Source organism: Plutella xylostella, chromosome 29 (genome assembly GCF_932276165.1).
Source record: "Plutella xylostella chromosome 29, ilPluXylo3.1, whole genome shotgun sequence".
Taxonomy (NCBI): Eukaryota; Metazoa; Arthropoda; class Insecta; order Lepidoptera; family Plutellidae; genus Plutella; species Plutella xylostella.
The window spans coordinates 8,340,491-8,364,871 of NC_064009.1; the positions used below are offsets into that span (position 1 = coordinate 8,340,491).

At 37.2% G+C, this 24,381-nt stretch overlaps 1 protein-coding gene across 1 annotated transcript in view; it reads left to right on the forward strand.

The window, feature by feature from the left end:
• Positions 1-24,381, forward strand: part of LOC105382235 (adenylate cyclase type 2) — a 125,150-nt gene that overhangs the window by 87,528 nt on the left and 13,241 nt on the right. The window contains exons 6-9 of the mRNA XM_048631878.1: positions 2,170-2,382; positions 18,403-18,530; positions 21,717-21,875; positions 23,656-23,788. Of these exons, the coding sequence (XP_048487835.1) occupies positions 2,170-2,382; positions 18,403-18,530; positions 21,717-21,875; positions 23,656-23,788 (633 nt within the window). The remainder of the gene's footprint in view (positions 1-2,169; positions 2,383-18,402; positions 18,531-21,716; positions 21,876-23,655; positions 23,789-24,381) is intronic.

Here is a 24,381-nt window from a genome sequence, read left to right on the forward strand (position 1 = left end):
TAAACATTGTCTCGACATTTCAGAATTCGTGGGCCGCTTTCGTCAAATGGGTCACTTTCCAAGAACTCTCAATCTATGATTGTGATAATAAGTTGCTTAGGCTTTGTGATGGTTTAAAAAATACTCTTAGTTTTTAATTGGAAATGGTAAAAGTTATTAAAGCATATAAAATTAAAAACAATGATTTTAGAATATAGTAGAAGCTTAATACAATTTTTATTATTAGGTAAAAAATACTGAATTATTATAATTAGTTCTGTTGCACTAATTTAATGATCTTGACCGACTTGATGGTACGAAATTATTATTTAGTTACAATAATTACCAATCAGTAACTTTACTATACTGTTATTACTGACTAGGTAAGTATTATTTTGAGTGAAATTAATATTTATACATCAGTATTAAAAAACAATCGGGTTTGTGTGATTGTGTATCTCTGGATTTAATAGCCAACTGATACCATATCTTCTTTATTTACACATAATATTTACTATTTATGAATTAAATCTATGAGACTTTAAATGTATAGACTTTGCAAGTCTTATCTTTATTCCTTACCTGATAATTGCATGATTATCATTAGCTAGTAATCGTCCACAGCTTGGTATGATGTACCTACTCCACCTATGGCACTGAATAAAGGCAATGCATACTATTGCATTCTGAATAAAGGAACAATCTGACATCAATCGTTGTTGTCTCTCTTCTAATTCTGAAGTCATCAGGTCGTGTGGTTCCGCGTGTGACCTTTAGGTTTTATATTCTGGAGTGAAGTTCCCTGTACTTGGTATATCGAGAGGAACCTTTGTAAATACATTCCCATGTCCCCTTCTTTTCAGCTCACTTATAGTCCGGCTATCTCTAGTGTAATCGGTGCAGCAACCCTATAGGAGCTCTGTTGATAAAAAATCGGTTAGATAAAGTGATAATTCCTTTTCAGAAACCTCAGGTATAGATAGAGGTTCAGTGCATATAATTCCCGGTAAAAATTACTACGAATAAGCGTAGAATTAACAGTATCAAAAATATACATTTCGGCATTACGAAACATTTGATCATAAATCCCACGGTACGTATGTAGGTATGTCAAGTTGATAAAAAATATGGATCAGTGGAAAATACCTCGCCTTCCTTATATCTTCATTTTATTGGGACCATTGCAATTTCATGTAATCTTCTATGGCTTTAGTATTGATAAATAGTACTTTTATGCTTAGCATTTTGTAAACATTTCTGACAGGACTGAATAGTCTGAAATTAAAGGTAGATTTAATTCGATAAACCGAATTCTAAACTGGACCTCTCCATCCATTTTTTAGTTCTTCTCATATTATTATTTTTTTACTAAAATCTCATCGTAACTTAATAATATATGTAAATGGTCACTGAGAATTAACATTATCACAGATTACTTAAAAATAAAACCTTAACAATGGGGATTTGAGGAAGTGTGCTAATCAAAACATTACATGTGCAATGTTTGCGGTTTCTCATACTTTGTGCTATCTCTTTGTTTCACTTTCGTCTTTGTTTCGAGAACAATGTTATCATCAGTGGTTATTAAATGTGGAACACACGTGAACGCACCTTTAGCTTTGGTACAGTGGACGACATACAAAAAATGGTTGTAGCTGTTCAAATTTCATTCGTACGATACGAGAAATAAGAACACTCATGGTGAAAGGTGCAACTCTTATCGAGTCATTTATTGTATCTGAGATCATAATCGGTTAGATAAGTGTAAATGAGGAAAAGATTTAGCCTAATTCGTGAATACACACTACGCATTTACTTGATAATTTAACGTGACGCTGTTATGTTAACGTAGAAGACTGAAAAGATATAGCAAGACTAAATAATGACACCGCACCATGGTCCATCTACTAACAATTCCACCATAAAATGTATCCTATTTACCAATACACAAAAGACATTTAGGTCCCCTTGGAGGTGTCAGGCTCGGATGGAATATGTCTCTGTTGTACCTATAGCATTGGTGCCCGCTATGCCACATGGTCCCTCTCTTAAATCCTACATGCAAGATGCCCATAAAACGACATGCGAGATTGCTGCAACTTCAGACAAGATACATGATTAGTGTAGCATACCCTAACTCTTGGATTATTGGGCCTTCCTACTAATCCTGATCATCTCCTTCTCTTGCAGGTAAAGCGCTCCATAATGCTGAAGATGGCGGACGCTTGCGCCGATAGCTCTAAACAGACAAGGTTCCATGAGATGCACGTGCAGAGGCACAATAATGTCAGCATCCTGTACGCAGACATCGTCAACTTTACACCCTTGTCAGAGCGACTGAGCGCCTCGGACCTCGTAAAGACGTTGAATGAACTCTTCGGGAGGTTCGACCAAATTGCTCAGGTGAGTTTCTCAATCTTATCTCGGTTATAAATACTTAAATGCGAAAGATTGTATCAGCGAACTATAATACCCATAGTATTGGTGTATTAAATTTGTTGTAAAGGGTATCGCTGGATGATATGGATGTTCGTTTTTCATGTTAAAAGTCCTGAAAGGATGCATCGAACGGTGCAGGAAGCTGGATTAACGCGTAGGATACTTTTTCTCCGGGAATTCAAACGAGAAAACTTTTTGAGGCGTAGCCAAGCTGGTGGTCAAAAATTATCACTATTATGACTATCAACTTAAAATTGTCCATTGCTGAACATAGGCCTTTCACAAGGAGCGCCACCCCCATGACTGTTCTCATAAGACTGTGGTAGATAAAGTAGGAAATGAGATGTAGAGTCACTATACGACTACTCGTACATACTTACTGATTTCTGTCATAGCACATACCATACACAATTATTTTATTTGATCATTTTAATTTTCTATAAGTACATATCTTATTATAAGTCAACAGTAGCCTCTTTATAATAGGATATAGAAAGCTTTATAGGTGTATACCACTCAGCTTCCACCGTGCTCGCCCCAAAGCGATACAATTGATTTTTATATAAATAAAGCTTTTGTTTTTAAAACTTCAAAAGCTTTTACTTTAACTGGCACTGTCTGCATGTTTTGTTACATTTGCTTGAAACGTGAATTTTATAGTATGAGTATTGGATTTTATTTTACAGATTTCCATGGAGCTAAGTTTAGGATGTCGAGCTGACTTACCAACTATAGTATTAATCCACTTTTGAAACAACTAGTAGGTAGTACCTAGTTTAGAAAAAAAAGGTAATTTAAAACTATAGTTATTATTATTGTTGGTCAGTGTCTGTAGATTAGTAATAATAACAACAACAAACACATGTACATGTACATGGACCGACAAAAATGTTTCGGTGTTAGGGTCATGTGAAGTATTTTCATCTTTGAGATCTACTTTGTCCAAAAACCAAAAGCGAGAGTAGGTATATAAATTTTTTTGTTGTGTCACATGCAAACATGCGATTTTAAAACCGTCGTTTGTAGTAAGTAGGTATATTTAATGTAGACTAAAACAGTTACAATTAAACCCCCAAATTCATAGAGCTTTTGAAGTTTTGACACTTTACAATAGGTTTAAAATTGACTTTGAAACACATGAGTTTCAACTCTTTTCTTCAGTCAAAAAGCTCTATGAATTTGGGGAAAAAATTATACACTTTGTGTTATTATAGGGAAGTACAAGGGCGGCTTATTACATAAAAGCTATTTCTTCCAGCCAGCCTTTGCTTCTTCTACCAGTTCATCAAAGACACAGTTGCAATCAAGCCCAAATCGAACCTCCAACAATCTCCAATCCACTATGGCAGTGTTTTTCAACCTTTTTCATGATGCGACCCCCCTGGTATAAAAAAATATTTCGCGACCCCCTTTACCCTTTCGGTTTTTTATCTTGTACCAATGTATTACGTATTGATATCTATGATTAGGATTCGGATTTAATTACATACGTACGACTAATATGAAATTAGCTTTTCTTTCTAACTTATTTGAGCATTTAAATATCTTGAATACAAGACAAAATACCTACCTGGTTTTACAATAAAAAAATATTTTTGGTTGTCGCCTTTGCACCAGACAACTCGTTTATCCCAACGGTTATCGATTCTTCGAAAGATATGACCAGCCCACTGACACTTCAGCTTGTATATTTTGTCAGCTATGTCGGTAACCTTAGTCCTCTGACGGATAACCTCATTTCTGATACGATCCTTCAGAGAAACCCCAAGCATAGCTCTCTCCATAGCACGTTGAGCGACTTTAAATCGGTGGAAAAGTCCTTGCGTCAGTTTCCACGTCTCTGCACCATACGTCATCACTGGCAAGACGCACTGGTTGAAGACTTTTGTCTTCAGGCTCTGAGAAATGGCCGAGGAGAATATGTGACGAAGTTTCCCGAATGCAGCCCAACCAATTTGGATGCGCCTTGCAGCCTCCTTGTCGAAGTTGCTTCTGCCTAGCCGAATAGTCTGCCCGAGGTAGACATATTCAACTTCGATTGTTGCCTAACCAACGATGACCGGCTCCGGTTTGATATGAGCATCGAACATGGCTTTCGTCTTGTCCAAGTTCATACCGAGGCTTACACGCCGGGAAGCAGCATTTAGGCCACTTAGCATCCAGCTGAGTTCCTGCAGAGATTCTGCCATAATAACAATGTCTTCCGCGAAGCGGATGTGCGACATGTACTCGACATTTATACATATGCCATGTCCTTTCCAGTCCAACGTCTTAAAGACATCTTCCAATGCATTGGTGAACAGTTTCAAAGATATCACATCCCCCTGTCTCACTCCTTGTTGCAGTTGGATAGTTTTTGTACTTGGACAGACTTGGTAACGGCATCGTGCAGACACCTCGATATAGCGCCAGTCGATTTAGCATCTTTGCAAGGATTCCAAAACTGCCCAGGTCTTGATGGAGTCGAAGGCTTTTTCATAGTCAACAAAGGCTAGACACAGAGGTTGATTATACTCTTCGGTCTTCTGTATAATATGCCTTACTGTGTAGATGTGGTCTATTGTACTAAAACAGATCCACGATAGGATATATTCATAAATAAAAAAAGCACAACCTTCACATTAACGCGCATATTAGGATTGATTTTTTTGTTTATAACACATTAGAATAGAATAGAATAGAATAAATCTTTATTCAAAGAAAACAACTTATGATATTACATACATCCCACAAAACCAAATGTTAATATGGTTTGACTGTGGGTAGGGAGTCGCACTACATAACAAATTTATCATAGCTTAGTAGCACATATGCACATTTATATATACCTAGCTTACATTATAGTTAAACAGGAACATTTAGTTTTAGAGTTTTAGATTAGTTTTAGATTTAAGATGTTGATGACATATACATACTGGTATAAAGTTAATTTTGATACATTATAGGCAATTAGGTACTTTGGATAGTGTTTAAGAGGTAAGTTTTATACATGACTGAAAATTTATTTATATTCTTCTCGAGTCTAATATGAGATGGCATTTCATTCATTAATCTAGGAACCTGTCTTTTTAGCATTCTTCCGCCAAAGTAGTTATTAACCCTTGTAGTTTCAAACATTCCTTGGGCTGCGGATCTTGTATTAAGTCCGTGCTGTTTTAGTATTTTATGGTTCTGGCTGCTATGGTTGCTTACGGCTACATTGTGTTTATATTTTAACGATGCTGGAAGAATTTTGCATATTTTAAAAAGCTTTTTATAATCATGATTTAGTTTGGCTTTAGTTTTTTTGTCTACCAATAGTTTTAAGAATCTGATTTGTAAAGTTTCAATTTTGTCTATATGAGTTTTAAAAGTTGAACCATAGCACTCAATACCATAACTAATTATAGAATAAACCAATGAAAGGTAAATAGTTTTTAACATAAATTTTGGGACTTTATAGCTAAGTCTATAAAGTAAATATTAAAATTTTTATGATTAATTATCCTTTTGTTAAAGTAAGAACATTTTAAGTAAGAGTAATTTTAAAGTAACAGTCTTACATAATAATAATAGTGACTATGCCAACTAGACATTGCTTACCTTTACCTATAATAGTACATAGTTATACTTACCTCTTATCTATCTACTCATAACCAGAGACATTGAACCTTGTTATCTGCAGTCTGATAGGTATCTAACCGTCGTTAAGTTTAAATTATTTGATTCATGTCGGGGATATTAGGCATAATTGGACTGCTCCTGTAGCCAGAGGGCTACAGGAGATAAAGGGATAAAGCAAAGTTTCTGGCTTAATTTACCCCAATATGGCAGGGGATTTATAGTGTTACTATCTAGCTATCACTATATCGCATTCACTTCAAATCTGATAACCAGTGGTGCCAAAGACGGTAAATCAGCTGGTGATTCTGAACAACTTTTTCAAATAAATGAATAAGTACTATATGGTAAGCGGAAGAATGAGTGACTGACTTGGATTAATAAGTGTAACTTTTTGTATCTTCAGCATACTGATAGTTGATGTGATGCTACTCAAAAGTAAAATAGCTTTAAGCGTCGTCATAAAAAAATACCTACGGAAATGATAGCCTGTGCCAAGCGAGCGAACTTATTATGTACTTACCTACTTAGGGTAGCCTGGTGCCTCACACAGCTGTAAATTAATAATTTAAAAGCAATATCTGAAGTGGTGTTTTACCCAAAATACAGCGTTATATTGTAAAAAATTTAACACCCAACTTTAAAGTAGCTTAGGAGCTAAATAAATAATTTTAACCGTGCGCGAAGCGACGCAAAACGCTTAACATTCAGCAAATATGAAGCGCCTTGGGTAAAGTTAGAGCAATAAATCGCAAGTCAGCGCTAGAAAGCAGCGCCTTAGCGCTCCTGAACTGAAAGGCTGGGTCTACAGGTACGTTTAGAAATGCAAGTGATTCAATATTCACGCTGCATTCAAAATGCAATGTTTGTTGAAGACTTCGATTTTGCAAAGTTGCAGCTCTTTGTTGGATCCTTTTTGTGACAATAATTGACAGTCTAAGATGTCGATAGGTACCTACCTAGTATTTTCAATAATTTTTAATAGACTATAGGTAGGTACACACACAAAAGCCAAATAAAAATTCAGAGCTTTTAATTTTTAAAGGTGCCATAATACCCTATGTACTTACTGACTTGTATCTATTCGGCGTGCGTGGCTACTTAGTTAGTTAACTACGTGATAATTTTTTATAATGTACCTAAAGTACCTATGTATGAATAATTGTTTTAAGATTATTTTTTTTTGAAAAAGCTATAGGTAATTTGAGCAGTTGTTTCCGTTCAATCTTTAGCTACAATATGTACCTTGAACGGAAGCTAATTAACTATATTCTTATAAAAGTACAAATACTTAACACAGAAAACCGCAACAAAGTGAGGAAGACTTATTTATTTATTTTTTGATCATTTCCGATTTCTTTCTATGGGCGTTCATTTTCATATCTGATCTGCAGTAGTCGGGTCGTGCCGTAAAAATACTAATTTCACTTTGCATTCCCTACCTCTTCTTATTAAATTGAATTCATTGTAACTTTCTTGGCGGGCAAAAGCGAAGAGGGCAGTAGGTAGGTACCTAACAATAATAAATCCCGCCGATTTAATTAAATCCCTTGGGAATGGGACTCGTTTCAACAATGATTGCATTTTATACGAAGGACTTTATATCAAACTTATTGCAATTTTATGAGCAGTTTTAGGCTTAGGTACCTACTTCGGTATTAAGTAGGTGTACCGGTACTCTTAGGAACCCCAACGAAAACTCCGTTGATAATTATGCTTTCTTGTCATAGGTTTGGTTAAATCTTATGTTTGTATTACCTACATTAAAAATCGTTTAATGCCGTAGAAATTGACACAAACAGTACATTAATCAAGATGTGCAAATAACATCGCTTTTCATGTTTTAGAGTTATATTTCCCTGGTCGCTGCCACATTTCAATTTTCAGCCAAAAAATACAAGGGTTCCCTGTAGGGCAGTAATAGCTAGATTGATGGCCCTTTTTAGGCTAAAGAGTACACACTTTAATCCCCAAGCGTAGGTTGATCTCTGAAAGGGTTCAGAACTTTTCGTAAATATTTGGAGTAAAAATTTTGGATCAAAGTTTGGAAATGAATTAATCAATTTCAACATTCATAATTTTGTAGTTTAAAACTAAAATAGTCACATATAATATTTAAATTTAGTTTTACGAATACTTAAGCTATACTTATTTAATATAAGTAATAGAAAGTAGCCAAGAATTACCCTTTGTGAAAGTTCAATGCAAGTTGAGTGTGAAAAGCGATCGGATGGAACTCAAATAGTGCCGTGTGCAGAGAATGCTGAAACCTTTACAATGGAACTGCGGAGGTGTAGAGAAAAATAAAAATACGGCCGCCATTGTACGTCCCTCGAGCTATAATCCTCCAAAATTTAAACTCAATAGAAACTATTTCTGATGATGCCAAAAAATAGTCGTGAAATAGTCATAAATAGTCGTGTTTTCCAAAAAAATAGTCGTATCATACTTTCGGAGTTAGAGCTATACTTTATGGAGGATTATAGCTGGAGGTCTCCAGCTATAATCCTCCAGCCTCTGCAGAACAAACGGTAAGGCCTATCGACTTGGTTAAGGTCTCAAAAAATAGTCGTGAAATAGTCGTAATGACATGCCAAATTTCAGAAATAGTCGTCCAAAGATAGCAGAGATATAAAGGTACTTTGCTGCAGCCCTGGTGGAGGATTATAGCTGGAGGTTTTGAAAATATCGAATATCTTTGGAACTACTATGAATATCGGTTTGAATTATGTCTCAAAAAATAGTCGTGAAATAGTCGCTTCTATTTATTATAATTTTAAGCTTGATAAAAGCTGTTAAATAATGATATCAAATTCTTCATACAAATCAAAGTGGACGAGAATGCCAAAGCGAGCCAGTACACAAAAATAATAGCACCGTAGCATTGAAGTACTCATGTCGAATTTATCTATAAATCATTTATTTCGTCATACTTTGCATCAATAGTATCTAAACTAATCTTTGGTATGACATTTTATTGCTTTTGCTCTTAGCCTTTACCTTACTGTGTACAGAGAAAACGTATGCCTATACACGCACACATTTATCTCGGTTATCTTGATAAACGATAGCGATGAAGACTACTGCGATGTAGTACCTAGGTCAGTTATTGTCATCCCTTACTATCCCGTAATCAGACAAATATTGCTATCCTTGTCTCCTTTCTAACCGGCATGCATCGCACGCATAGAACGCGTGAGCGAACGTGTCATCGGTTGCATCTTGACAAGCAATAGCAAAGCGGTATTTATTACGTCCCTTACTATCCCGGGATCACACAAATAGTGCTGTTCTTGTTTTTTTATTAGCGTTGATGTGGCCGCCACCTCCGCCGGTGAAATTGGGATTAGTTTAGTTTTATTGAAGACGCAGTACAGGGTAGCACTCAAGCGATAAGAATAAAATACGGTGTTTGAAATATAACTCATTTAATTACAATCACAGGCCGAAAGTACTTTTATTTATACTTAAGTTATTCATTAAACAATCTTTAGGTAGATTAGGTTTCATACAATTATCTCAGTATTATTTGACTATTACCTATAAACATATTTAGTTTAATTTAAAATAATCACAGTTGGTTTATTGCTAAGTAATAATATAATATTAACGTAGTTCAATAAAAAAATATGGTATGAACTTAAATATGTAGTTATTTCACAATTTAAAAATATTTTTTTTCTAGCCCTATATCATAATAAGCTTAAGTTAAAGTAATCACAGATTGTTCATTAGTAGGTTTAGGTAAGTATAATCACGGTTATTGTCATAATGAAATATAACTGATGACACGTAGCACCACTTCCAACCTCTTAAACTTTACATCTGGTATTAAACCTTTCGTTGATAACAGGATACAAGTTGATACGGCCTATTTTGATTTCCGGAAGGCATTTGATCTTGTAGATAACGATGTCCTACTAAGTAAATTAGCGGCAGTTGGATGTACTCCAAAGACGTTGCATTTCTTTGCTGATTATCTGAAGGATAGGAAACAGTTTGTCCAGTACGGAAACTATGTATCTGACCCTTATTCTACCCTCTCGGGGGTAAGTCAGGGTAGTAATTTAGGACCATTGCACTTCCTTATCATGATTAATGACCTACCAAAAGTGGTAAAGTTTTCTAAGTGTCTCCTTTTTGCACATGATTTAAAATTATTTGCTCCAATCTCGGATGAGCAGGATGGTAATCATCTGCAGCAAGACATCAGTGCTGTTGAAAAATGGAGTCTGGACAATAAACTATCTTTTAATGTACAAAAATGTAATATAATATCCTTTTCCAGAAGTAAAAATATGGTTCTAAACCAGTATACACTGGGAGGTAGTCCGCTGTCTCGGGTGACATCGATCAGGGATCTAGGTGTGAAAATGTCAGACGACCTTACTTTCAAGGATCACATATTAGATGTTTGCACACAGGCCTTTAAAACTCTGGGTTTTATAATGAGAACAACAAGGAGATTTACTAATATCACTGCGATAAAAACTTTGTACAACTCACTCGTGCAAAGTAAACTTGAATTTAATGCAGTGGTATGGAGCCCCAGTGAAGCTAAATATAAGGATATGATAGAGAAACTCCAAAACAAATTCATTCGATTTCTTTATATGAAACTTTACGGGGTTTATCCTGGCTATCCTCTCCTATATCCAACTTTGTTCATACTAGGTATGACAGGTTATAATAAATTGGAGGTAAGGAGAGATTTCACCATTGTCTGCTACTTATTTAAGGTATTAAGAGGAAAGGAATCGAATCCGGTAATATTGGAGCAGGTGGGACTGAGAGTTCCCAATAATTACTTGAGAAGTCGCAGCAACCGTACATTCGCAATTCCAAGCGGTAACAGTAACCTTATAAAGGATTCACTAAAAATTTTTTGGTTTTTTTTTATCTTTAGGTAGATTAGGATTTAATTATTTTTATTCTCCATAGTAAAAAGTCACGTGACCAACTAAGTTTCTATGAAAAATGATATATTTTTTTCGCGAATATTTAAATTCTGATTTCAGTTTCAGGCTTAGATATACATACCATGCTGCACATGTAGCTTTCGGCTTAGTATACCCTTTTTGCAACACCTTGTATAATGGTTTTAATAAATATACCTAAATAACTTCGTAGGTGATAATAGCAATAATCTATAATGCCCAGATAACTGAATCCAGTAGGTGTAGAACTTGCAAAAATTATGAAAAGCCACTGTAGCTTGCGACGTTATTGCAGAAAACACGTAAGCTGCGCTGAAAAAAAAATAAGGCAAATTAACGTCTTATTAATAAAAATATTTGTTTTTTTTTTAATATTATATACATATATATGATATACGAGTAGGTAGATACGAGTAGTAATAACGTTATTTCACCTAGACTATTTGTTTGGTAATTTATTGTCATTTGGAGACCACAGCAAACAGTGGAGTAAAATTTCTTATCAGTAACTTATTGCAACAATAACTTGAAACTGCGAACTTTTGTGCGAAAAGGGTAGAGTAGAAATACTGTTCATTAGTGTATTCGCTTTTTTTCAATATATATGTCCCATAACCGACCTCTATTGTTTTTGAGCGAAAGAGATAGCTGAGTAAACAATTTGGCTTTTGTCCAAAACCGGTTTGGTCGGACGGTGCGTTTGAAACTTGTATGAAATTTCATAGGGTGTGAATTACTTACATAGGTATTTAGTTCAGATACACGTTTTTGTCGCTTGTAACTGATAGGTACAAATGAGTTTTGACAAGTAAATTGGCTGTAATAACTTTATCAACTTCAGCACCACAACACTGTATCCTAGCATAAGCACAATACCATATGAAAATAGTGATAAATTCTTACCTAGGATTTGTTATCTGGTAATTATGTATTCGGAGCCATTGCAGTTTTTTAGCGCATTACATCAATGCAATGATAGTTTATCGGCGCATTACATCGATAGGCTGTGTTTTCACCTGAAATAATAATGGGTAGGCTTATAGGTATGTTACACATAATTTTTTTAATACATTTACTTATTTGCCTAGTTTAATTCAGAAATACAAACAATAACGCCTTTTTTTGCTATTGAGGGGTAAATATCCACATTTAACCAGGACTACCATATGTAGGTAATCGATGATACCCACATATTTTCGTATCTACTAAGATATGTACATGAATGCCTTGATTGCATGTATGCACAATTTACTAGCTCATAGTGTAAAATTGCTAATTGAATAACAATCCCCATACATATTAAGCATAGATATTAAAAAATAATTTGGCTACGTTACTTCAATAAAAAATCATGTTAATAAATAAGTTGAGCATAACAAAATGGGATGGCTTGCTTATTAAAAAGGATACTTACTTGCAATATTCAAACATAGCACTCACTAAACACTCTTATCTGCATCCACTAATATCTTTTAGAATATAACATCTTGAATATTCATTTGCGTATAGAGCACTCACAATATTTTAACAACCAACAATAACACCGATCGTGACCATAGTTTGCACTAAACTGTAAACAAATTATCAAACAAAACATGCAAAATACTAACCCCAACTTCACCGGTGGCGGCGCGCGGCGGCGGTCACATAAGGGACGTAATAAATACCGGTTTGCTATAGCTTGTCAAGATGTTACCGGTGACGCGGTCGCTCACGCGTTCTATGCGTGCGATGCATGCCGGTTAGAAAGGAGACAAGGATAGCAATATTTGTCTGATCACGGGATAGTAAGGGATGACAATAACTGACCTAGGTACTACATCGCCGTAGTCGTCATCGCTATCGTTTGTCAAGATAACAGAGATAAATGTGTGCGTGTATAGGCATACGTTTTCTCTGTACACAGTAAGGTAAATGCTAAGAGCAAAAGCAATAAAATGTCATACCAAAGATTCGTTTAGATACTATTGATGCAAAGTATGACGAAATAAATGATTTATAGATAAATTCGACATGAGTAATTCAATGCTATTGCTTTTATTTTTGTATTCAGTGCTATTATTTTTGTGTACTGGCTTGCTTTGGCATTCTCGTCCACTTTGATTTGTATGAAGAATTTGATATCATTATTTAACAGCTTTTATCAAGCTTAAAATTATAATAAATAGAAGCGACTATTTCACGACTATTTTTTGAGACATAATTCAAACCGATAGTCATAGTAGTTCCAAAGATATTCGATATTTTCAAAACCTCCAGCTATAATCCTCCACCAGGGCTGCAGCAAAGTACCTTTATATCTCTGCTATCTTTTGACGACTATTTCTGAAATTTGGCATGTCATTACGACTATTTCACGACTATTTTTTGAGACCTTAACCAAGTCGATAGGCCTTACCGTTTGTTCTGCAGAGGCTGGAGGATTATAGCTGGAGACCTCCAGCTATAATCCTCCATAAAGTATAGCTCTAACTCCGAAAGTATGATACGACTATTTTTTTGGAAAACACGACTATTTATGACTATTTCACGACTATTTTTTGGCATCATCAGAAATAGTTTCTATTGAGTTTAAATTTTGGAGGATTATAGCTGGAGGCACGTGCCATTGTGAGAGGTCGGTAGAATAAAATTGCAGACAGTATTAATTCAGTTTTCTATCGGTTAGTTCTCTGTAAATAATTGTTGAGAGATGCTTTAATTAAATAATCGATAACCTTTTTAGAAATATTATACCTACAGGCTGTTGCAAAAAGGGTAAATATACCGAGCCGAAAGGGGGAAATATTTTTTTTCGTTAATTTTCAAAAATTATTCAAAATGACCACCTGGGTTACCCGTTTTTGGCTTTATATATTCTTTTTGCAACATTCTGTATACTTACAAGGTTTTAAGTTGTTTTGATATATTTCTTATAATTATACTGGTGTAGTGTAGATAGGCAACAATACATTGTAGTAACATCTGAGCCAACAAGTAAATATGTAAGGGAAATGACAAAGGACACCACAGCCTACCTAACGAGCCAAACAAACTAAATATTAAACTACAGTTCTACCAACTACTAACTACAGCCCAAACAAACTACAGGCCAGAGAGAAGGCTAACAAATAAGAGATGCCATGCGAATATGAACCCTGCTGCTGATGAAGCAGTGGTTTTCAGATCTCAGTTCGCGACTGTAACAACTGAGGTGCATGGATTTTTGAAGTGCATGTTTGACATATTTGTGAAAATCACATCAAGGGTGCCAAATAACAAAATTTCTAAAATTTATTGATCTTCTAAGGGCTGATTTTTCAATAGTCAAGTAAATCTTATCTGACGAATAAAATTGTTGCTGTTACCATCGACACCATCGACAGCGTCAGAATTATTCCCCAGATAGCTTTTATCTGGCTATTGAAAAATCAGCCTTAAAACTTTTTTCAGTTAATTTTCATTTCCACTGTCGATATAACAAAAGCTTGCGACTCAACTCCTAATGAAAATCTTCAAATTTCTCCTTTAGGTTCTTCATCAAGATGATAATAGGAACACTTAAAAGTGTTGCCAGTGGATATTTAAGTGCACTTTCCTGAAAACCTCTTCCTCATATTCTTTGTTCTCTTTATGTTACACGAGTGGGCTGAAAGTACCTTCAGGAGTAAATTGTATTGTCATTAACATTAACGTAGTGTTTGGAATAAGTACCTACAGCAAAAACACGTGTAGATGAGAGTAACAAACGGGAGCTAGGCTGGCTGAGCTGAAATCAAGGGGATATGTACAAAGGTTCCACTCGAGAGAGCCACGTACAGGAACTTCGCCCCCTACCAGAATTGAATAGAATAGAATAGAGAGTAACAAATATTTGTGTAAAATACAGGGTGTTGCAAAATTGGTATACTAAGCCGAAACCTACATGTGCTGCATGGTATATCTAAGCCCAAAACTGAAATCAGAATTTGGATATACGCGAAAAAAAAAAAAAACCATAGTAAAAAGTCACGTGACCAACAAAGTTTCTATGGAAAATTTTTTTTTTTTTCGCGAATTTTCAAATTCTGCTTTCAGTTTCAGGCTTAGATATACCATGCTGCACATATAGGTTTCGGCTTAGTATACCCTTTTTGCAACACCCTGTATAAGGCTGCCATTTTCGTAAGTCACTGAAATTTCCCTTAGAAATTTGCTTTAAGTATATCTTAGATCCCTTTTACTTTACCTATAAAGGTGAAATGGTGTTAGGTTGGGTGTATTTGCTTGACAAATTTTCGGCTTATATTTGAGCCCTCTTTCATTATGTTTGTGATTTTAACATTTTAACCAATTAACTTGACTAAATTACACGATACCTGAATGCTCCCTTCACACACGTGAGGGCTTTAGAGGTATAAACTTTGAAGAATTGAACAAGTCACGAATCAAAATAATACCTCTACATTTATCGCAATCCTAACTTGTGTTGGCTTTGGGGCTATCTATTTACATTCATTGATTATTATTAAAGGTTGGTAGGTAATTTTCGACTGCGTTTTTTTTGTGATCTCTAGATCAGATCTTTGGGTAGAGATAAGTGAGAAACCTAGATACTTATTGAAAGAATTGATGAAGCTGATAATTAATAATGATAATTAATGTGGGAGTGGAACAGAACGCAAGGTGAAGTATCCATGACGACGAATAACAGAGGAGCATAGAGTGAAAGCAGAGTGTGAAAGACGTATAAAGACGTAAAGACGATTTCATATTTCTTTATTTTATTTTGACCCTTATATAATAAAAGTGATAAATACAACATCTGATTTAATTCCTACAAATTGGGGGCTCGTCCGGGATAAATAAAATTAAAAAAATCTCTGAGATTACGGCGGATGAAGACGGATTTTTATAAAAAGAACAAGACTGACAGTTGCAAATTTTACAAGAAAATTTTTCTTCGCATCACAACGCCTTCAGGTCTGAACATATACCATTTTAAGACGTAACGACGACGACAAGAAGATGCCACGGACGACGACGGGAGATGACGGGGAGGCAGTCGGAACATCAGTACCGCTCACGTACACGGAGGAGCTGGTAGCTAAGTTCAGTGGGTGCGACCAGACCGATTCCGCAGCACGGTGGGCGCAGGAGGTCGATGACAACGCCGAGATCTTCGGGTGGACGGAGCTGCAGCGGCTGATCGTGGGGCGCAGGTCACTGACCGGTACGGCGGCACTCTGGCTGCGTTCAGAGAAACCCTTCAAGACGTGGGAGGCTCTGAAGACGGCGGTCACCAAGGAGTTCCCAGACACCGTAGATTCCAAGACGATCCATGAGTTAATGAGCAGCCGGAAGAAGAAAGCAAATGAGACGTGCCTAGACTACATGCTGATAATGAAAGAGCTCGGCAAGCGAGGCAAGATGCCCGACTACGTCGCTATAAAGTACATCGTGGACGGAATACTAGACGACGAGTTACATAAGGTGATGCTGTACGGCGTGACGACCTATGGGGATCTGAAAGATAAGTTGAAAGTGTACGAGACCATCAGGCAGAAGTCGAGCGGAAGACGGGCACCGGTCTTCAATCGTCTACCTACTGCAACTACACTCGCAGACCCCGCAGCAGCTGCACTCGCGCCAGGCAACAGGACGACGGCCGTGCGACTGTGCTACAACTGTGGAGAGAGTCAACACATGTCAGCAGATTGCCCGTACAGACAGAGAGGTATTAAATGTTTCCGCTGCAACGACTTTGGACATATTGCTACGCAGTGTCAACAGCCAGGCGGAGGCGGCAACTGGCGAAGCAACGACGCGTTTGGACGAGGACGACCTGGTCTGCAGCAACCTCAGCGTGGGCCGAGGCGTTCAATGTTCACCATGCCTACGGAGTCAAACAACGAAAATTCAGCAGCGACAGCCAGTGACAGTTCAAACTGTATGGACGTCAACGTCAAGATGACAGATGCGAGTGCAAATGTAAACAAACAGACGGAAAGACGAAAGCCGATGAAGACTATTGAAATTTCAGACTGCGAAATGACTGCTTTAATAGATACGGGCAGTGAAGTTAACTTGTTAACCGACGAATACTACAAACTGATAGGTTCTCCTAAGTTTGACGAGGGACATGTGAGTGCTTTGGTGGGACTCGGACAATTGGAAGTGAAACCCCTAGGGAAAGTCACTTTAAGTGTGAAGATAGATAAAGAACATTATAATAACGTATTGTTTCATGTTGTGAATAGAAGTTGTTTGCCTTACGATGTGATAATTGGTCAAGATTTTTTGAGAAGAGTGGTATTGATTATGGAAGACGGACGCGTGAGTTTACGTATGAAAGATGACGAATGGATGAAACAAGTAGGGTGTTATACGTGTGATTCTGTGGTTGTAGATTACATTGGTGATATCCAGTACAAGGAGCAGCTGACGGAGATGGTAGAGAACTACCAGCCCCTACAGGTCAAGGAGGCTCCCATACAGATGAAGATTGTGCTGAAGGATGATATCCCGGTGACAAGGGAAAAGACTAGGACAAGGATGATGATAAAAGTGGGACCGGGGCTAAGAAGGATTAGAAGGCGAGTTACACATGAGAGAAGAAAGATAAGAAGAGAAGAGATACACGAGATAAAAAAGATGAAAAGAAAGAAGGAAAAGAAGATGAAACAAAAGAAGACAAGAAAGAAGAAAAGAAAGGAAGTGATACTGGGGGAAAGAAAGATAAAAGTGATGATGAATGAATGATGACGAATGTGTGTGTTTTAAAATGTAATGCCGTATTAGTTTTTTCTTATTGTTTGTTCTTATTAGTATTATTAGTTAAGGTGTTAATATATTGTAATTAATAAGGCTGAGGGCAGCCTTAATGTCAGGATGGCCGAGTGTGGGAGTGGAACAGAACGCAAGGTGAAGTATCCATGACGACGAATAACAGAGGAGCATAGAGTGAAAGCAGAGTGTGAAAGACGTATAAAGACGTAAAGACGATTTCATATTTCTTTATTTTATTTTGACCCTTATATAATAAAAGTGATAAATACAACATCTGATTTAATTCCTACATTAATAATACCTCCAAATAGTAATATCCTCCTACCCTTCTTATTAAAACCAAAGTCAGTCACTTCCAAATATTTATCTTGTCGACAGAAACAAGAGCCTTGGTGACTGCTACTACAACCCCCCTTATTTATACGAAAGGCAGTCACTTTCAAATATTTCTCTTGTCGACATTAGAACCAGTACTACATGCATCCATATCCTGGGCGATTGCTACTAAAGGGGCTTTGGTTATTAAAAGCAAAAAAAGACAATTTCAATTGTTTTTGTACACAGTAGAATCAATGCATGCGCATCAAGATCCTAGGTGACTGCTACTACAACCCCCCTTATTTAAACCAAAAGCAGTCACTTCCAAATATGTTTTTGTCGACAGCAGAATCTATTTCAGTTGTTTTTTTGTTGTCGACAGGAGAACCAGTGCATGCGCATCAAGATCCTGGGCGACTGCTACTACTGTGTCTCAGGGCTGCCAGTATCGCGGCCCAACCACGCCTACAACTGCGTCAACATGGGGCTGCAGATGATCGATGCTATACGGTGAGTGGAGTGGACATTTTGGCAACGTATTGGACCAAAGGGTTTTTCATAAATGTATGGGGAAACGGCGGCGCCGTCGGCAATGCCGACTTGTTGATTTTTATTTTGAGCTTTTGATGCTTTGTCGTTACCGACTTCTTCAGGTCATTATGATGGGCAAGGTAGAGGGGAAAAGATGTGTGGGCAAAGGAAGAAAGTCGTGGCTCCGTAATATAAGAGAATGGACGGGAGTGGCCAGCGTAGAACAGCTGATGCGCTTGGCGAAGAATAGAGAGGAGTATGCAGAGCTGACCGCCAACCTCCAGTAGTGGAGAGGCACTAGAAGAAGAAGAAGAAGAATGCTATGTCACCCTGATGAAAATATTGCCATTTCTTTGCACTAGAAAGTTTGATTAGTGTCAGTCATTTTCAGTAATTTTCAGCATAGTAATATAAAATCTGCCTATCCCAAAGAACATTGTGATCAGACGTTCTCTGCATGGATAACGGATTTTTTTCTCCTCTTACATGCGAGTCCCTACCCATTTTGTTGCATTTTAGTTCCCAGCGGCAGCGTTTCAGTTTAGTAGATAAGCTAAGATTGCTTTCCGCTTAATGTTAGTTTAGTACGAACATAACAATAAAAGCTCTACGATGCACTGTGCAGTGGAGTTCGCTAATCTGGCTCAACTTAAAACAGTTTTACAGTTTATGTTATACGCCATTTGGAGTTTTATTACTGCGGTTTATGTTCTATGTTTAACGTTTACACTCTTGAGAACTAATACTTAACATAAAATACCGTATGAATTTTTATTCAATTTTATTAGATTACCTATTTATTTAAAAACAGCTCTGGAAAAGATGAAAAATTCTCATAAGTTTACGCCCACACTGCTTTTGCCGCAGAACTATTATTATACTTCATAACCCTTAATCGGTTCTACCTTTTTTGGCATAAGATTTATTTGCCTAATCTCGTATTGCATAGTAACGTTTGGTCAAAGTCTCGTTACGCCGAAAATCGTATGGCATAAATCTCGTTTAGTAAAAAGTTATTTCGCATAACATTTGTTTAGCCTAATAATGGTATGGCCAAATCTTGAATAGCCTAATAATGCTATGGCATAGGTTTATTAGGTTTATACAAAGTAATAATATTCGTTTGGCTTTAACTTTGACGGAGCGTCTCCCTACATAGCGCAAACTGGTGCCTTGTATTGATTCCGCTGTTTGGAAAACGCTCCGCTCCGCTTCGCTGCGCTCCGCTTTGGTTTTGATGAACATGTGCACCTAACACGCTCCTCCTCGCTTTGCTCGTCGTCGCACCTATTTTTAGGTTTCGATCTCATGGGGTTTGTAATAATTATATTGGTCGTTAACTTTCGATTTTTTGATCATACAATATCGTGATTTTCGGGATGTAGGAGAAAAATGCCACAATTTGTACATTTACTACATACTTAATATATTATTTATTAAGATAACATTACGAGAAACAAGATTATACTTAGGTATAGACGAACATAAATTTGAGCAAACGAAACTTAGGTGTTTAAAGATTGTGCCTTAAGAGTTTTAGACGAAACGAGCCTTATACCACATAAGTCTTGGCAAAGTGATGGTTCGGCCAAAAAAGTTTAGACCATACGAGTTATGCAAAATGAGTTTTGGTCAATAAAGATTATGCGAGATGAGCGGAACCCCCCTTAATCAAATATAGGGAAATTATTTCCCACTTGGTCTGAATTGAAAAAAATATTTTTATTTTTTTACTGGTTACTCTGATCAATATCAACATTAGAAACAAAATAATCTTGATTAAGTTTTAAATTTTATTAATGCCAACACTTTAAAAAAAACCGCAAGCTGTCATCGTACGTCAATGTTAAAATCACGATTTCAATTTTTCTGTGTCAAAAACCGGTTCTCGAGACGATATTTCAAAATTTTTGGAGAAAAAAATCTGCTAAGTGCCTAACCACAATACTATTGTAAACTTAACTTGTTTTACAAATGGATTTTATGGTGATTGGCACGGTAAAACTGGTGTTTCTTGCTTTTTCGTAGGTTCAAATAAGTGGGAAATTATTTCCCACTGTTTGTTCCAGCAGTAAAAATATACTAAATTTATCTATACATAAAATATAATGTTACTTTATTGAACGAAGTAATCTGTATGGTTTTTGATAAGTATAAGCGGTTTATTACTCCACATTCTTCTTATTTATTTGCAGCATTTTGAAACAATTATTAAAAAGAAACGTAATATTGCTTACTACGAAGAATTTAGAAGAGACTGTCGAAAACATAGCTGACATTTCTGATTTATCAGACACAGATTCGGAAGACGATTCATGCTATGTCAACAGTATTAATTCTCCTTCCGATAGTTACCTCAAACAACTTAACGACTGCATATTTCCTTATTAAAATATTGTTCTTAATACTATTGTATCATTTTATAGTTTTTTTTCTAAAACAAAAAAATATTTATAAATAAACAAGCAAAGTAGCGGCAACTAGCTTGTATAGAAACTGTAGTAAAAATTAATTAAAATTTGTGATCTGTACCGGATAGTGGGAAATAGTTTCCCACTTGATATTATTTTGCTTAGCAATCACGAATAGTGGGAAATTATTTCCCATAGCAAAACCCCCCTTTCCCCCCAGTAAAAAAAATTTAAAACATTTTTTTCGTAATCTACGGACCCAACTTACCTAAAAACCATACATGGTTTACATTTTTATCAAAAAAAATCATCCATTTGATTAAGGGATAAGCCGCAACGTAGCAGCAGTTGATAAGAAAAATAAATGAATCCTATTAAAGTTTTATCAAAGTACCTAGTATTTTTAAAACAATTAAGTATAGATATTATGTCCACAGACCAAAAACCTACTTAATAGGTAGATAGTCCAACTAATGAACGCGAAAGTTTATTATGTAGGTAGTATCGATGTTTGCTACTCTTTCACGTAAAAACTACTGAACGGGAATTGGCATTAAATTTTGCAGAAAGCTGGCACCGTGGATAGCAATACAAAACACGTAGGCTACTATCAATCCCGAAATTAACACGGGAAAACCATTTAAGCCGAAGCGGAGCTCGTTTCCATAACAGGTTTCCAATATCCCAATCATTATAACCCCCCAGCATTCAGGTACTTCTCTTAACCCTAAACTCAACCTCAACCCGTCAACAGATTCGTCCGAGAAGCGACCGGCTTCAACGTGGACATGCGCATCGGCATCCACACGGGCAACGTGCTGTGCGGCGTGCTCGGCCTGCGCAAGTGGCAGTTCGACGTGTGGAGCGATGACGTCACACTCGCCAATCACATGGAGGCGGGCGGCATCGCCGGGTCAGTACACAGTATAGACAGACAGACAGACAGAGAGACTCACTGACAGATAGACACACAGACACACAGACACACAGACACACAGACACACAGACACACAGACACACAGACACACAGACACACAGACACACAGACACACAGACACACAGACACACAGACACACAGACACACAGACACACAGACACACAGACACACAGACACACAGACACACAGACAGCCAGACGGACAGACACACAGACACACAGACACACAGACACACAGACACACAGACACACAGACACACAGACACACAGACACACAGACACACAGACACACAGACACACAGACACACAGACACACAGACACACAGACAGCCAGACGGACAGACAGACAGACACACAGACACACAGACACACAGACACACAGACACACAGACAGATATATAGATATAATATTCTTTATTTGTTTGTACACAAGAATAGATTTTACAAAGCTTATATACCTACAAACACGTAGTTACAAAAAAGGCGGTCTTATCACTAAAAGAGATTTAGAAGCGTATATAGTGGACATGCGCATCGGCATCCACACGGGCAACGTGCTGTGCGGCGTGCTCGGCCTGCGCAAGTGGCAGTTCGACGTGTGGAGCGATGACGTCACACTCGCCAATCACATGGAGGCGGGCGGCATCGCCGGGTCAGTACACAGTATAGACAGACAGACAGACAGATACACAGACACACAGACACACAGACAGCCAGACGGACAGACAAACAGACAGACAGACACACAGACACACAGACACACAGACACACAGACACACAGACACACAGACACACAGACACACAGACACACAGACACACAGACAGACAGATAGATAGATACATCGATAGATAGATAGATAGAATACTGTTTATTTGTAGGTATTTGAAAGAAATTGTAGATATTTCTAGGGCACAAATTTTATAGAGGGTTCATGTCATGTGTATGTTACAACGTATTCAATTTATTTATATTTTCCCGTTACTCTTAGAATCAAACTGTTTACACGGGGGATGGATTTCTAGTATCTTTTGTTGATTCTCTAATAGAAATGACAACTCAGCATTTCTACAAAGAATAGTTATTTCTTTAACAAATGATAATGGAGATATTTATAAACGATACAAAGAACATAATCCTCTGTAAACCCAGCCCACTTATGTACCTGTTCTATATTTCCATAGTAGCATTAAATGTTGAACAATAGACTTAAGTCCGCTGTCCTGTCCGGCTATCACGATAAAAAAAAAAGTGAAAATAGGTTTCAGGAAAGCTTTTATCTGTTCGGAATAACAGGTAACTCAATAATACTCTTAGTTTTGCTCCACTTTATTTATCCATTGTTTTTAAAATGGATCAGAATTGACTTTCTGTTGTAAAGCCGAGGTATTTTTATAACTTAAATAACCAGGTAGGAACGTACCTACCTACCTAGGTTAGAGCCCTTTTTTTCTTTAGTTGTTGATTATTCACCATAAAATAAATAATTTGTATACTGAACAACATTTGTTTTAAAAAATTACGTCTTTTAGAAATTCCTAAAAAAACTGACTACATTGCCAAAATTTTGTTAGTTTGTTTTCATTTAAGTACCTAACTACCTAACTAATAAGTTTTAAGAATGAGGAGTTTCCATCTAAACCAAAAAAATATAATTTAAAACTTACGAGTATTAACAACATACGGTTTCTTACACCTCTACCCTCCAGACAACTTTTAATCCATACCTACATCGCCTAATTTCCCTATCCATTTCCAGCCGAGTCCACATAACAAAAGCCACGCTGCTGCAGCTCGGCGGGCGCTTCGACGTGGAGCCCGGGGACGGCGCCGCGCGGGAGGGGCACCTCGCCGACCACAAGGTGGAGACCTACCTCATTGTACCACCTAAGGTGAGCTCACCCTAAAAACTTACCTCTTTGTGCCGCCTAATGTGAGGTCATCATAAAAACGAGAGAGCCACGTACAGGAACTTAGCCCCCTCTCAGAATGGAATGAAATGGAAGGGAATGGAATGGAATGATGGAATGGAATGGAATGGAATGGAATGGAATGGAATGGAATGGAATGGAATGGAATGGAATGGAATGGAATGGAATGGAATGGAATGGAATGGAATGGAATGATGGAATGGAATGATGGAATGGAATGATGGAATGGAATGATGGAATGGAATGGAATATATAATAGAATAGTATTACCAAGGCGACGCTGCTGCAGCTCGGCGGGCGGTTCGACGTGGAGCCCGGGGACGGCGCCGCGCGGGAGGGGCACCTCGCCGACCACAAGGTGGAGACTTACCTCATTGTACCGCCTAAGGTGAGCTCACCCTAAAAACTTACCTCATTATACCGCCTTAGGTGAGGTCACCCTAAAAACGAGAGAGCCACTTACAGGAACTCATCCCCCCCTTAGAATGGAATGAAATGGAAGGGAATGGAATGGAATTTGAATGGAATGGAATGGAATTTGAATGGAATGGAAT